The 16,693-nt window shown below is 40.3% G+C and overlaps 2 protein-coding genes across 6 annotated transcripts in view; one reads left to right on the plus strand and one right to left on the minus strand.

Moving 5' to 3' along the window:
- The window catches only part of NUP205 (nucleoporin 205), a 116,503-nt gene that overhangs the window by 11,464 nt on the left and 88,346 nt on the right, over positions 1–16,693 (minus strand). For 3 of the 5 annotated variants that reach the window (XR_011976830.1, XR_011976829.1, XR_011976831.1), the window contains exons 42-43: positions 16,028–16,101; positions 4,975–14,390 (exon numbers count right to left, since the gene is read on the minus strand). Coding sequence is in view for 2 of the 5 variants with exons in the window: in XM_072652634.1 (XP_072508735.1) it covers positions 16,028–16,101 (74 nt within the window). In the remaining 3 variants the exon portion in view is untranslated. The remainder of the gene's footprint in view (positions 1–4,974; positions 14,391–16,027; positions 16,102–16,693) is intronic. The other 2 variants (XM_072652634.1, XM_072652633.1) reach the window with 1 other exon arrangement.
- LOC140531041 (uncharacterized) overlaps positions 3,777–16,693 on the plus strand; it is a 44,387-nt gene continuing 31,470 nt past the window's right edge. The window contains exons 1-3 of the mRNA XM_072650225.1: positions 3,777–3,794; positions 3,979–5,358; positions 5,634–5,735. Of these exons, the coding sequence (XP_072506326.1) occupies positions 3,777–3,794; positions 3,979–5,142 (1,182 nt within the window). The 3' untranslated portion in view covers positions 5,143–5,358; positions 5,634–5,735. The remainder of the gene's footprint in view (positions 3,795–3,978; positions 5,359–5,633; positions 5,736–16,693) is intronic.

A 16,693-nucleotide genomic window follows, 5' to 3' on the forward strand; every position in this document is an offset into this window, starting at 1 on the left:
TTCCAATCCAAGATACCATAGAAGCTTGACAGGAAAGGCTTGTCACACAGGGTGTGAATGGAGTGCAGACATCAAGGCAAGCCAGAGCAAACTAGTCCCTGGCAAGCCAGTGCAAGCCTTGGGAACAAGTGACTCACAGAGTCACTCCAGATTTCTGGAGCTCTCAGCCCACAGACAGATAGATACCTGTCAGAAGATTACAAGGGACCCTTTGCTGGCCTCCTGTACTGCCCATGTGTAGTTCCAGTTCACAAGCCACACAGAAAGGAGGTGCACTAGCAGGAACAGAAACCCTGGACACAACTTCAGGACAGAAAAGAGTACTCATGGTCACTCACTGACCAGTGCACAGGCCAGGAGAGTAGTTAATACACCTCTCCTTAGATCATACCACTTGAAAGAACTGAAAACTTTCAGATCCCCCAGAACTAGTTCTGAAAACAGCTGCACAAAAAACTTGAAACTTGGGACAGTTCCCCCTCTACCCCAGGAACAGAGCCCAACTTTAACATAAAGTTTAATATCAAGAAATAGGCTGAAAAAATAAGCAAACAACAACAAAATAATCTGCCACAGAAAGTTACTACGGTGACAGAGAAGATCAAAATACAAATTCAGAAGAAGATAACAAAGTCAAAGTCAAAACAGAGACATCCAAAGCTTCAAAGAAAAATAGAAATTGGTCTCAGGCCCAAAAAGAATTCCTGAAAGGGCTCAAAAAGGATTTTAAAAATCAAGTAAGAGAGGTACTACTAACACACACACTCAGTTGGGTATAGAAACCTATCTTATGCTACAGGAAAGTAGGAGGGGAGAAGGCTAAGACAAGAGGTGGGAGGAGGGGGATGGTCTGATAAAAGGGAAAGCAGGACGACTGGAGGATACAAAACACTTTTGAGGAGGGACAAGGTAAATGAAGAAAGCAAGCAGGGTAGACTGGGGCAAGGGACTGGAAGGAGGAAGATACATACTGAATAATCATAATGGTGAAAAAAATTTACAGCAGATCTCATTTCTCAATAGAGAACTGAGTCAAATTTATAAAAATAAGCCATTTTCCAATTGATAAATGGTCAAAGGATATGAATAGGTAGTTTTCAGATGAAGAAATCAAAGCTATTTATAGTCATGAAAAAATGCTCTAAATCACTATTTATTAGAGAAATGAAATTTAAACAACTCTGAGGTACGACCCTACACCTATCAGATTGGCTAATGGCTAACTGGCTAATATGATAGTAAAATGACAACAGCATAACATTTCATAAAGACAAGACAAATCTGCCAAGCTTTTAGGAAAACAAGAATTAGCCAAGAAGTTAAAATAGTGGGAAAAGGAATAAGCACGTACATAGTGCTTACTATGTGCTTGTAGTCTGCTAAACAGTTTTTATAAATATCCTAACTGATCCTAATTTGATTGTTTGTTTAAATAACGGAAGGAAATATGTAAATTTCAGTTCAAGGTTAGTGAAAATAAAGAAATAATTTCTTTTCCTGTCCAAGTTCAGGGTCCAATGAAATTTTTCCATGGATCTCACTATTCTGGGAAGGGATCAAATAGGCACCACCAGGCTACCAATGGGTTCCATGATACAAAAAAGGTTAAGAACCCTTGAGTTAGAAGCAGTGTGTTATGTAGTAAAGAGCACCAGTTCTAAAAGCTCTAGTAAATTCTGCTGTTTACTATTGTATACAGGCTTACACAGAGCATCCAGGTGGTGCAGTAGATAGAGTGCCAGGTCTGAAGTCAGGAAGACTCATGTTCCTAAGTTTGAATCTGGCCTCACACAATTATTAGTTGTGTCACTCTGGGCAAGTCACTTAACCTTGTTTACCTCAGTTTCCTCATCTGTAAATGAGCTGGAGAACGAAATGGCAAATCACTCCTTGCCAAGAAAACCCCCAATGGGGTCACCAAGAATCACAAAGACAGAATAACAACAAAGTAGCCTTAGACAAGTCACTTCAACTAGATCAACCTCAGTTTCCTAGTAGCAAAAATGAAGTTAAACAGAATGATCTCTAAGGTTCAGTCCTACCCTACATACACACAGACACATACACACACGCACAAAACTGCCTGCTGGCATCTTCACCAGGATGTCCTATAAACATCCTAAACTCAGTATATCCAAAATTATACTTATTTTTCCCAGTCACTCTTCCTCCAAACACTCAGGTTTGCAACCTTGAAGTCAGTCATCTCTGACTCTTGTTGCTGCTATTCCTCTCACCCAGATACCAAGTCTTGTCAATTCTACTTTTATCTTTCACATCCAGTCCCTTCTCTACAATCAGAAGTCCATTCCTCTAGTTCAAGTTCTCATTTCTCACTTATAATATTACAACAGACTGTCTCCTTGCTTCTTTTCCATCTTCTACACAGCTGTCAAATTAATATTCCTAAACACAGAGTCTGTCATTTACCTGCTCACCCCCTCTATCATCCCACTGCCACAAACTTATCCATGTCTCCCTGATCCTCATCCGTTCTTGCTATTCCGCTATGTCTTCTTTTTCTGGCTAAACTCCTTGAGAAGGCTGTCTAAAACTGATGCCTCCCTGAGGGCTTCAAGACTCTCCTCACTCCAGTCCATTCCCCACTCAGTTATCACTTGATCTTCCTAAAGTGCAAGGATGATGATGTCAGCTTCTCTACTCAGTCAATGTTAGTGGCTCCCTATCACTGCCAGAATCAAATATAAAGTGCTCAGTTTGGCTTTTAAAGTCCTTCACAAGCTGGTGCCTTCCTATTCTTCCAGTCTTCTTATACCTTGGGACTGAGAAAAAAGAGAATTCAGCCAGAGTCTTAGCTAGTTCTGAGTACTTATTTTTTTTAAATGCCATTAATGCCCAAATTGGAGAAACCCATATCTAAAGCACAAAAATCTACTTCAAGGTCAAATACACAGCTTCATGTTGACAACAGCAATGTTATGTCTCACTTTGATAATAAAGTTGACTGTAATCAGGTCAAATTTCTCCCTTTTATAATAGAAGCAAATTAACAATGTAATTATTTCCTACAAGTAAATGGCATAAAGATATTATAAGTAGTTACTAGACTACCAACCCACGTTGGACACCTGTAAGGTAACAGAAAACTTGCTGAGAGCAGAGTAGTAAGAGTCCAGTTGGGCAGGTCATGACAATGATCCTTTATGCAGGCCTAGACAAGTAAGTGCTGTTATTGTTTGCTGTGTCCAACTCTGTGACCCCATTTGGGATTTTCTTAGCAAAGATACTGGAATGGTTTGCCATTTCCTTCTCCAACTCATTTTACAGATGAGGAAACTGAGGCAAACAGGGTTAAGTGACTTGTTCAGAGTCACACAGCTAGAAAGTGTCTGAGGCCATCTGATCTCACAAAGATGAGTTTTCCTGACTCCAGACCTGGCACTCTATCCGCGTGGTCACCAAGCTGCCCAAGATAACTAAGTAGCTGTCAATGTTAAAAGAATAAGGCTTTACTCTCTTGTAAAAAAAATAATCTGATCCCTTCCCAAATGCTAATGCTCTTTCTTCCAAATTACCCTGTATTTAACTGGGTTTTATGTGTTTTTATCTATTCACTTATTTGTTACATATATTTATGGAAATACCTCTCTTCCCTATTAGAATGCAAGCTCCCTGCCAGTAGATAGTGCTTCATTCCAGTAAATGCTTAAAACTGGTTGATTAACCTTATAGGAAAGAAACTTTTCCTAAACTTCAGTCGGTCACTCAAAAGACCTTCACCTATATGGCACTTATAAAATACTAACGCCTGAAGAATGTGCAGTCAGGAGGAGGTAAGCTACGGGTGCTCTCAAATGACGGGGATTTGCCGAGCCATTTGTTACAAAGGTTCATGTCAGAAAATGAATGGGATATAAAAACTAAATGGCATAAACTTATTTTTAAAATAAAAAAAGAATCTAGGATCCCAAATCAGAAAATAAACGTCTGCTTTAATCAATTACTTGACTTGAAAAGTTATGGGCAAGTTCACTCACGACACTTGCATCGTCCGTCTACGGAACCTACTACCTCTTTGGAGAGGGGACAACTCAATCCAGTGCAGGTGAAGAACTGTATGTGTTAGAAGGAAAGGTGTACGACAAACATGCCACTCCTTCGTGGAGCACTCGGGCGAGCCCCAGCCGCGCACGGCCCCACCGGGAGCTCCCGGATCCGGCAGCCGCGCACGGCCCCACCGGGAGCTCCCGGATCCGGCAGCCGCGCACGGCCCCACCGGGAGCTCCCGGATCCGGCAGCCGCGCACGGCCCCACCGGGAGCTCCCGGATCCGGCAGCCGCGCCCCTGCGCGGGCACCCGACCCGGCGTCCCCTCGGCCAGGCCTCGTGCGCTGCCCTCCTCCGCTACAAGGGTGAAAGCCGGCCTTCACGTCTGCTTCTCATCTCCTACGACGAAGACGGCCAGCAGGGCTCCAAGTCGCGAGAACTGACCCCAGAGGTCAGGGGAAAAGAACCCTTCCCCCGACCCCCCACACCCCCACAAGCACCAGGCTTTAGTACCCGCAGGCTACAGCAGGTTTCTTATGAACCAGACAAACTCAGAAAATCAGGCACGAGGAGAAGCGGCGCAAGGGGTAAGAAGGCAGATGGCCATTTACTTCCACGGTCCTTTAGGAAGCTTCCTGCCTGGCAGCCTCGGGGCGCTCACCCACCCGGAGGGAGGACACAACTCTACCCGGCAAGACCCCCAAGAGCCGGGGAAGTTCTCGGAGAACTGGGGGTGCACAAGGCGGCAAGTCCCGGGAAGCCAGGAACCCTCGGAAGGCTCCGGGCTGCCGACACGTGGCCCCAAGGCGGGCCCGGGCCGCCGCGGGGGGTCGAGAGGCTCCCCGCCGGCCCCGCCCTCTGCCCCGCCCCAGAGTGGGGGCGCGCCAAGCCTCCGCCAGAGGAGCCGCCCCCAAGTACCCCCCCGCAGCGGTGGAAGCAGGAAAGGCCGCGCGAGGCCGGCACTCACCAAAAACTGAATCATGGTGATGGCGGCGGCGGCAGCGAAGCGAGACACCGAACCAGTAAGCTCTGTGCCTCCCTCGGCGAGGGCTGGCGGAACCGGGGACGGGGAAAAGGGGAAAGGAGTTTGCTTCCGGGTCACGAGGACATGCGCGTGGTTCCGTCTTATTTGTAAACCCCGAGATCCTCCTCCCGCCTAGAGTTTGGAACGGGAGAGTCTCCGCCCCTGGTGGAGGAAGGGTCGAGGCTGCCATCTGAATTGGTTCCCACCCCCGGCCCTTTGGGTCAGCGCGGCTGTCAACTCTGACCTGGGCAAAAAGCACAGAATCTCCTAGAATCGTGGCTTAAGAGTGGAAGGAATGACCCCTCGGTGGGGGCACGCTCCTGCGTGGTTAGTGTCAAATGAAGGGAACTGGACCCCCTGGACCGCTTTAAACCTGTGATCCCGTGACCTAGACCAGGGTTTGGCGAGCGACCGCCCAGGGGCCACCTGGTTTTTTTGTGCAGCCTTCATGCAAAGAACTTTAGAAAAAAATTAAGGACAATAAAATATTATTTTAAAATGTAAAAATCATCTTTAGCTTTTTCGCTATGCAAAAAGGAGGGTGATAAATCCATAGTAATCTACTGACCTCTGAGTTCTGATCTCATTCCCTCACTTTATAGATGAAGAAATGGAGACCCAGAGAAGCGGTGCCTTGGTCAGCATGAACTGAGCTGAGGCTGGAACCTGCATCCTCTGACTAAAAATCCAGAGCTCTTTTCCAGGTAAGTCAACGACATGATCTTTGACCTCCAGGAACGCACCAATCAGTTATCTAGTCTTGTAGAATCTCCCTCCACAACATTCTCTTCCCCTTACATCTACCCTAGATTTGTAGAAAGTCTATTTCAAAGGGGTCAGAGGAAGGATGGGTCGAATTCCATGGGCTCTAAAGAATAAAATTCCAAACACCCAAAGTAAAATAATTCCCATGAGGAGAAAAAATGGACTGATATGGATGCACAGACAATTTACCAATTAATTTAGATTGTTTGTTTTAATGAAGCAGTATCTGCATAAGGAATTGAGAGCTGAGCTTCAGAGTCAAAAAAATCTGAGTTTAAATTACACCTTTTGCATGATCCTCTCCATGCCCCCAAGTAACTCTCTAAAACTCTAAATTGTAAAAGTTATTATCAGCTATAAATCATATGAGATAATATATGTAAAGCACTTAGTACCGAGTCTGGGACAGAGTACCATTTAATAAATGCTTATTCTCTTCCCATTCCACACCCCTTAAGGGAAGTGGTAGAAAGAACATCTTTAGGAGAAGTTCCCTATGCCAATGAAATCATAGGTCAAGACCCTCTCAAAAAAAAAAAAAAAAGCAAAAGATGAAACAAGGGAAGGTAACAGAGGAGAGATACAAAGTATGGCACAGCTCTGTAATAGTATCAGTAGTGTGACAGCTGAGAATGGCACAGAAAGTTAAGAACAAAAAAAAGATGTTGGGGAAGAAATGAGGTTCAAAGGGACAAGCCTGCTCTTCTCAGAGTGGAGAAGATGATGATGATGACAATGACGAATGACAATGGAAAGATGGCATAGCTGATCAACCCTTATTTTGCTTTCATTTTCTTTGCCTAAGAGACTGGTATTTGAACTGGGAAAACTGGCTAAAAAAAAACTTGATACCTAACACAAAGAAGAGATCAATAGTTCCCCTTGATAAATTGAAGGCACCTGGCCTAGGTCAATTAGACAATCAATCAACAGGCATTTATTAAGTACCGACTGTATCAGACACTTATACAAAGACCAAAGTGAAATAATCTAAGTCCTCAAGAGCCAGCATTCTTACAGAGGGGGACAACAAAGTACATATATCTACCACAGGAGCATTCTCTATGATATGTTAACTCAAACAGAGGTTTTCTCACCTGATCAAGGTCTCAGAGTTCAAAGCAGCTTGTTAACTGTATTACTCTAGGTTGAGGGGTATGGGACACCTCACTTACATAAAAACAAAACCTAGGAACTGGACCCCAGGATGTGTTGGAGTTGTCACTTATCCTGCTTTTGAACTATTAAATTTTCATGAAATTATTAAATTGTTATGTGAAAATGTCATGAGTTTACACCTCAGAAATCAGTAAATTCTACAAATCATAGTTTGATTTCTTGTTTCCTTGATTTTGAGACTTAAAAAAGTAATGAAGAAAATGTCAATAATGTAACAAACTACTTAAAAGTATGTCATGGGTACTTCTTTTGGAAGGGAGGTGAGGATAGAGCCAGCTGTTAAACATTTACTAGCACCTGTGATTTCAGTGGTACACAAACTCCTAAGAAGGAAACTTCCTCTGCCAATGAAATTCAGCACCTTCTCTGAAATTTATAATCTTAATTTCCTAGAGCTCTAAGAGTTTAGAGCTTGCCCAGGGTAACACAGCAGTGGATACCAGAGGTGCAACTCAAATCCAGGTCTTTCTGATTTTGAGCCTAGTTGACCTAACACCAAGACCATGCTGTCTTTCAAAAGTATGCCTACAGCCTCAGTGCTCCAAGGCCTGGGACTGGTATCCTTCTCAGCTCACTGGAGCTGCTGCCCCGTAAGCTCCCTCCATTATCTTCCCTCCCCGCCCCCCCACTCCCGGTCCCTCTCCTCTCCCTTATATAGTTCCCTCATCATCATCCAGGATATTTGGCCTTATTTTTCAGGGTGAGGAGAGGATATGGCATATGCTACTGTCACAATGCTCCTGTAACAATTCATTTTAGACTAGGTGAGTGGTCTATCCAGATTCAAGTATGCAGCAATTTAATTGAATTAATTATGTGGCAGGAGGAGCACTTAAGGCTGGTTGTAGGTTAATGACTCTAAATTGACATATAGGGTTGGGAAAGCACATAGTTAATCAATTCAGTATATAGCTTAACTTCCACAATAGCTATAACTAGTTCAAATTTCCCTTTGAGACGTCGTGTTGTGGGGAAGAAAACTTCCCTTTAAAAGATAAGCCAAAGAAACACAGTATGTCTCATACGCCTTACACTTCATTTTGTAAAGCATTTTGCTGATGCACTCTTCAGGTACTCCTAAATACCTGATTCACTGAAGAATTTCCTTTCTAATTCATCAACACAAACTTAAGTTGGCTGAAGTAACCTAACAAAGTACCATTATGTTGTGGTACTAAGAAAGTGACCTTTCAATAAAATTACTGAAATGAAAAAAAAAAAAATATGCATACAGTCATGCCTCAGAGACATTACAGGCTCACTGGGTTCAGACCACCGCAATAAAGTAAATATCCCAATAAAGTAAGTCACGTGAATTTTTTGGTTTCCCAGTGCATATAAGTTGTATTTACACTGTGCAAGTTTATTAAGTGTGCAGTAGTATTATGCCTAAAAAATGTATACATACCTTAATTAAAAATGCTTTTTTGCTACAAAAATGCTAACCATCATCTAAGCTTTCAGTGAATCATAATCTTTTTTTGCTGGTGGAGGGTCTTGCCTTCATGTTGATGGCTGCTGAAATTTCTTAAAATAAGACAACAATGAAGTTTGCCATATCAATTGACTCTTCCTTTCATTTGAACACTGACAGGCCACGGAAGGGCTATTAATTGACTTAATTTCAATATTGTTGTATCTCAGGGAATTGGAAGGTCCAAGGAGAGGGAGAGGGATGAGGAAGGGCTGGTCAGTGGAGCAGTCAGAGCAAAAACAACATTTATCTATTAAGTTCACTGTCTTATCTGGGCGCAGTTAATAGTGTCCCAAAACAATTACAGTAGTAACATCATAGATCACCATAACAGATATAATAATGAAAACGTGAGAAACAGTGTGAGAATGACCAAAATGTGACACAGACACGAGCACATGCTGTTGCAAAAATGGCACTGATTGACTCAGCCGATGCAAAGTTGCCACAAATCTTCAATTTGTAAAAAATGCAACATCTGCAAAATGCAATAAAGCAAAGTGCAATGAAATGAAGTATGTCTGTAAACATAAAATCAATATAAGGTAGCTTGGCGTGGAGGTGCACGAGCTGCTGGGGAGTGAGGGGAGCTGGGGACAAGAAAGGCTTTATGAAAGTGGTCATCAGAGAGGAAAATGTGGAGACAGGTACCAGAAGAAACAAAATTGTTCTTTTACTTTATGGTGCGTATGTCTTGATTAGAACAGAAAATAAATATGAGAGCAAGATAAGACAGTGGCCATTCTCTCATTTGGAAGTACTGATTGATCAGTGGCAGAGACATTTGTAGCCACACTCCAGTAATAAGTGAACCCTAGACACCCTAATATCATCACTGAAGAGAAAACAGGTCAACAATGTAAACCTGCCACTACATACTCCAACTAGCTATGGTCCTTCAAGCAGAGAATAGTCATAAAAAAAGAATTAGAACACCAGCATAATCTCTCAGACACATCTCTCATAATCTCTCAAATGACTTTTTCATTGGTTGCATATGATGTAATCTCTCTCAAATCATGATTCCAAGTAAGTGCTGACCTAAGGCTACCCAAATGAGCAACAACACCATCTAGTGGTAACCTACCCAAACAACACATTCCTGGAACTCAAATTCTGAGAGGATGTTATGAGGATTAGACACTTTTAGACCCAAAGGATTTTGGCGATCATCTAACTCTTTCATTTTACACATGAGATAACTGAGTCAGAGAGATGACAGTCTAGAGCTATTTCTTGTGGACTAAAATATCATTCTGATTCACCATAGTCCTTAGAAATCACTGCCAACTGTCAATAAACAAGAAATTGGGATAAAGCATATCTAATATTATAACAAGTCAATACACTTCAAAAGATGGGAGATCATCCACTGGTGTGAATGCCCCTGAACCTGATTCTAACCTTCTGTACTTTTAAGGGCAGAGGTATCAAAAACATACATACCCATGGAAGACCCCAGAAGAACCAGATTAAAATGTAATTGGGAAACATTTAAGAAATAAAAAAGACAATAATATATAAATAGCATTACCTTTTAAACTAAGCCACCGTGTTGCCCTCAGGAGCCCTTCTGTATGGATCAGGCCTCACTCCCACTGGAGTTTGACCCCCTCTGGTAGAGATGACCAATTTTCCTCTCCTTGCATTTATTACGTTTTCCCTTGTATGCTAGTTATTTGTGTGTGCCTTTCACTATTTGGTTTTAAACTTCTTGAAAGAACAAGATGCTTCTCATTCACTTATTTGATAAGCATGTACTAGCTTATTAGCTTGTTGTCAGTCACTGTGCTAGGTACTAAGGGTTACAAAAGTCAAAATGCCTTCCATGCTTTCCAGGAATTTATATTCCAGTGGGGGTAAATCATAGGCACAGATAAATATGGAAATATACAGGCATGCATACATACACACACACACACACACACACACACATATGTAGTGATACAAAGTAATTTCTTTTGAAGGAAGGAGTTTACACTAACAACTGAATCTAGATAGTATTCCTGTAGGAGCAGGACATGAACTAAACTTTGAAGGAAGTTACAGATTCGAGAAGACTGAAGTCAGACAGGCATGGTACAGAATGATTTGGTACAGGGCCAAGGAGGCAAGAGATAATATATTATGTTCAACCAAGAGCAAAGCAGTCAGTCTGCCTGGAAGGCAACATTCATGAAACCAAAGTCCTATTCGCTAAGCCTAGAAAGGTTAGCTGGAGTTGTATGGTGAAGAGCTTTATAGGGCAAGCTAAGGGAGGCAGGCAGAAGTGACTGGACTGGCCGAAAGAGCAGTGGATTTAGAGTCTAAGACTGGTACTCAAACCCACATCTGCCACTTTATACCTGTGGAACTTCAGACAAATCACGTATCTCCCCTCTCTCAGTCTTCCCTAAATGAGGGGGCTGGACTAACTTCTAAAGTCCCTTTTTGTTCTGAAGTTTCCATCTTATCCCAGGCTGTGGTTCTTTATTTGGGGTTCAAGAACTTGATTAACTGTATTCTTTTGTAATTCTATGGATTCTGTTTCATGCATTTAAAAACATTATTCTGAGAAGTGGTCCACAGGATTCATCAGATTGCCAGAGGCGTTCATGACAAACAAAAAACGGTTAACCTCTAGAATGAAGAGCTTCTAAACTCTTACTGGAGCTTTCTAAGCAAGGGAATGGCAAGTTAGGGCTTCAGGAATATTTAAAAGTTGCGTTAAGGATGAAATGGAGAAACTGAAAGCGAGCCTAATCAGCAAGTTATTGCCATAATTATCCCTAAAGCCTGGCATAGTGCTTTCCACACAGCACATATTTAACTGAATTGCTATGGACAAAAAAATAATAATCATCATCATCTGGTATCCACCCTTAAGTAACAATAATAGTTAATATCTATATGGCACTTTAAGGTTTTCAGAACACTTTTACATGTGCTAATTCATGTGATTTTTACAACAATCCTGTGAAGTAATATTATTATCCTCATTTCACAAAGAGAAAACTGAGGCACAGAGAGGTAAAGGGACTTACATAGGGTCGGTCGTACAGCTAGGGAATGTCCAAGGCAGCATATGAACCCAAGTCTTCCTGACTCCAAGTCCTCTCCTCTAATGAATGTAGTTACTATGGTGAAGAGTTTCTCAAAATATGGCCTTCCAATGACATACAGTCCATAAAAGGGGTCCCCTTTTCCACTTCATGCCTTTCCAGTTTAGTAGGACCTACCAAATCCTGGCTAACATGTCCTTCAAGAACCCAGGATACATCCACACTGCCACAATGCATTAGAGAAAATGAAATTTTATTTCCTGATAACTTAATTTTAGAACATCTACTGTGCAAAATAATGGAAGAGTTAAATGCAGAAAGAAGAGTTAAGACCTCTTCATCCAAACCCAAACTCACTTTACATATTGTTAGCTTCCTCCTCTCCAGTGTGGTATGTCAAGCTTCCCAGGCTGTCATTATTAGCAGTTGGGCTTCCAATTAAACTGGTTGAGAGGCAGATAGGCTAGTCAGGTCTAAAGATTCCACAGAGGGGAAGCCAACAAACTTTTCTCAAGCAATAGTCTTCAAGTACTTAGATCAAAATTACTAACCCAAGTGATTAATCTCTGTATGGTTTTGCCTAGCAAAATAAAACTTAAGAGTCAAAAAATTACAATTAGCAATTCACAGGTAATGTACTAACAAATATTTCATTTATCTAGCATCAGTAGAAAATAAATTATATCACACAAATAAAGCTGCCAAATAATTGAATTTTCTCCATTATTTTTCTGAAATTTTATGTATAAAATGTGTTCCACTCTTCCTTATCAAATAACGTATGAGAAATAAGAAGGGAATTTAACCCACTTCTGATGTCTAAGGGATACACAGAAGCATGTTGTCGTATATGGAAGCACGTTGTAGTATAACTTGATGCGCCACCAAAATTGCCACAGGCCACTGACATTACTCTGTTACCTTCTCTCTCCATTTTAACTGTTATTTACTTCTCCATGCCTTTAGTTTGAAATAATGTTCCCGACTCTTGCCTCCAATGTGTTGTACTCTGTGAATTGAATTGAAAAGCAGCCGACATCTAAAGTCAAGCGACTTTAAAACCCACAATCTTAATTAAAACACAATTCAAAATCAAAAGGCATGGGAGGGCACCTTTATTATAAAACTAGACTTCCTAACAAACAACTGCTTTCCCTGATCTTTTCTTTACCTGTCTTTTTTCTGGTTATTTCAGCATTGTATCTTTGCCAGAAGAATGATGGGTAAGTGTACATTATTGTAAATGGTATTTTTAATCATTTTTTAAATTCAAATAGATTGCCTTTAATTTCTTCTATTTGTTAGCAGTGTTCTTCTGAATTAAGTAAGGGATTTTTGGTCACCACACAGCTCAATTACATCTATCCTAATTTTGTTTTTTGCTCTAGATTTTTTTATTTCAATGCCTTTTACCACTGTAGATCAGCAACAGTTCTGCGATTTATTCTTAGAGAGTTAGCTGGGACACTGAGAAGGCAGTGAGACAACTTGCCTAAGGTTACACAACCAATTATTTGTCAGAGGCAGGACTCAAAACTAGGCTTTCCTGACTCCCCAGCACAGGATGCCTCTCTCTCCTCCTGGTCCTTTTTGTACAGTTCTGTCCTGCAGTGGGTGGGCCAAGGACTAAGTCACTACATGTTCACTTTTATCCTCCACTGCTCTCCTATACAAAACCCTCTGGTTCTAGCCAAACTAGTCTATTCAGTGTCACTAAACATGCCACATCCTCACCATCTCTGCCCTTCTGATGCTGCTGCCTGGAAGTTCTCCCTCTTTTCTATCTAAATCTTACCAGCATTTCTGGGCATCCAAACCAATTCCAAAATATTATTTGAGAGAAACAAAGGCAATTTGATAAATATCTTCTGTAGTTACTTTAAGTCTTCTTAATTAACATGAAAATCTATAACATCAGAAGCAAAGTTTTCATTTTCTTTGCTTACCTGAGTTTAAAGGAGCTATTGTTTCTTCTCAGCAGTATTTCTTAAGTACTAGACCAGAATGGTGAGATTGAAATGAAAAAGGGAGCACTTTTATAGACAGAAAATGTGATCAGAAATGGAGTAATTAGATAGAGCAGTGACATGTGAAATTTTGGTCATTTCCATCAAGTTAATTATATATGAAATAAAAATATAGAGTTAATTTGGGAAATTTCAAGATAAGGTTTGAAAAAAGATGTCAAATAGTTATTCCTCCAGTTATATGTATAACAGAATTTATATACTTTCAGCCCATAAAACATTACTGGAAAAGAGTGGTTTTATATTTCTACAACATACTATTCAAAGCTAGGCCTAATTTATAAAATAGCACAGTTATATCAACTTTTTCATATTCCTACCCTGAAGGGTAAAAACGAACATGAAAAACAAAGAGCACCACTGTAAGTTTTACTGTGATGAAGGAAAATACAAAGTTTCAACAATACAGTTTTTGTTTTACATATAGAATAAGATCCAAGAATTTTTTTTTTGGCCCTGCCCTCCCAATAGGGGATCATTCGCTAGGTCATTTTTCAAAAGATGGAATATTCATTTGTTTAAAAAAAAACCTTTATTTTTTTTATTTTTATCTGTACTAATAGGGTATCAATATGGGAAATGTGCAGAAAACCTATTTGTATAAGAAAAAAGTATGAAAATATTTTTGGCCATAATTTAGAAACAAACTAGTCTATAAAACTGAAATTAAGAATGTCTCCTATTTCATCTGTTCAGGAAGAAAAGAGTATAAAGAGTCTTTCAGCCCCTTGACAGTCTTAACAAGCCACGAATGCGTCTGACAAGTGCTTGTATGAAACAATAGCGAGATCGAACTTTGGAGTATAATCCTTCAATGTCCAGAAGCTTCCTTTGCAGTGATTCACCAAAGGCATTGATGGCTTCAATCTGAAGCTAGAGGAAATGAAAAGGACATTTCTCAAAATGGCAATGTCAAGGTCATTTCACAATTTACTACAGCTCAGAAATTTCTAGACCAATTTGGTCCTTATGATCAATTGGTCATATCCCACACTTTCTACCCCAATAACAATTGATGTGATAGGGGGTTTTTTGGATTGGAAAAAGGATGACAACTCTTTTTAATAGATCTATCACTTACATATAATGTATATACTGTGCAGATCTGTGATTTCATCACAGTTCTGGAAACTCTTGGTATGGAGAATCATTCCCCTCACTAATGCAGATCAGTTTACTCATCTTTCACTGACATTCTCAGAAAGTTGCCTGGAGCAATGAGAGGATAAGGGACTTGTCCATGGTCACAGAAAAAATATATGGCAGAAGTATGATTTAATCCACATCTTCCTGACTCCCAAGTCAACCCATCCCCATTATCTACAATTATCTACCTCCAACAAAGTAATTGTCATCAATTTATCTAATTTTTGTATTTCAACTGTTTGAGGTTACTACAGCTCTAATATTATATATGTACAAAAGACAAATTCCCTGTATGTGTGTATGTATCCACATACAGCACAGCAAATGGAAGATGTATATATGTGTGCATCTTAGAACTATAAATCGGCTTTAAGTACTGATTACAAATTCAGTGCTTATTTATTCCTTATTTAGGCAGCTTCGCAGCACAGTGGATAGAGAGGTGGGCCTGGGAAAGGAAAGACCTGAATTCAAATTCAGCTTTAGATGCTTACTAGCTGTGTGACCCTGGAAAAGTCACTTAATCTCTATCTGCCTCAGTTTTTCTCCATCTCATAGGGTCGTTCTGAGGATCAAATAAAATAATATTTGTAAAAGCACTTAGCACAATGCCTGGCTATGTGCCTAACACACAGCAGATGCTTAATAAATTCTTGTCCTATTTCTCCCCTTCCTTTAATTCTATGAGACTAACATAAATCTATAATCCTACAAATAGCCAAACTTAAAACTGATGTGACATCACAATCTAGTCTGGCCAACAACATGCAAATAAGTTACCTCTATAAAATAACTGTTACATAACTGTAGATAGGTCTAGACTGACAGCAGAGCAACTGAGGCATGAATATAAAGCTAGACCCCTTCCTCTTGATCCTGAACTGGACCCAAATTCAACCAGATTATCTCATTTGACAAATATTTGAGTGTGTGTGATGTGGGTGGTGCACCCAGACCTGTGTGACTTGCCCTAGGATACAACCAGTATGTGTCTGAGGTGAGACTTTAAACCCATTCTTCCAGATTCCACTGTTAGCTTTCTATTCACTATGCCAGACTGCTTCTTGTGTATTTATAAGGCATATCCAAAATGAAGCAAAGGTAATATTCTGCGCTCTTACAAAATAACCCTAGCAAGGTGTTTGACTACTATTTTATCATCAAGGCCCCGTTTCCAAGGTCATTAAAAACTAATAACTACTTAGGGTCTAAATATGCTACAGGGTTAATCAGGAGAAGAAAAACTATCAGCCAATTTAAAATGACTGATTTAGTATCTTCCAAATTTGAGTATCTGATTTCAATTATATTCTAAGGTTATTTTAACTTGTTTTATTAAAAAAAAGTCATGGTATCTACCTTACCTGTTCTATATCATGCTGGCTCACCCGAGTCAGCCCACTTCTGAAATCCAAGTTTGTATCTGGAGTGAAAGCATCTAGAAATAAAATAAATTTACTTTTATTATAATTAGAATGTATCTACATATCAATTTATCCACATGTTCCTGAATAAAGATTTTAGATACCACCATGATTTGCTGTCTGAGAGATAAAACCTGCTTTACAGTTCCATGCCTACCTCTGTGAAAGCCAAAATACACAGGATAAAAGTATTGTTAACTATATTTTCAATTATTATAGAAAGCAGCATCTATAAAACATTTTGCTAGCCAGTCACATCTCAGAGGTTCTGTATGAATCTACGTACAGAGGTATTCTAGAGCTAAAGTGAGTCCACAACTGAAGGACACAAACAGATAGGGTGCATGAATAGTCTTAAGCCCAATACTGGAGTAGAGAGGAAGGTCAAAGACCAAGTAAACTGGGTATATGTTAGCCCAAGGATCTGAGGATGGAATGCTACACCTATAGCAAAAAGCAGGATGTAAGCTGGCCACCTCCAAGCCAAATGAGGTATGTGACTAAACTTCAGCTACTTATTTGCTGATAGGCCACGTAACTTTTTAACTCAGGGAATCTGTACTCTCTGTATCTGCTTACCTAAAACAGGCAAAATCTTGTCCATTA

This window comes from Notamacropus eugenii, chromosome 3 (assembly GCF_028372415.1).
Source record: "Notamacropus eugenii isolate mMacEug1 chromosome 3, mMacEug1.pri_v2, whole genome shotgun sequence".
NCBI lineage: Eukaryota > Metazoa > Chordata > Mammalia > Diprotodontia > Macropodidae > Notamacropus > Notamacropus eugenii.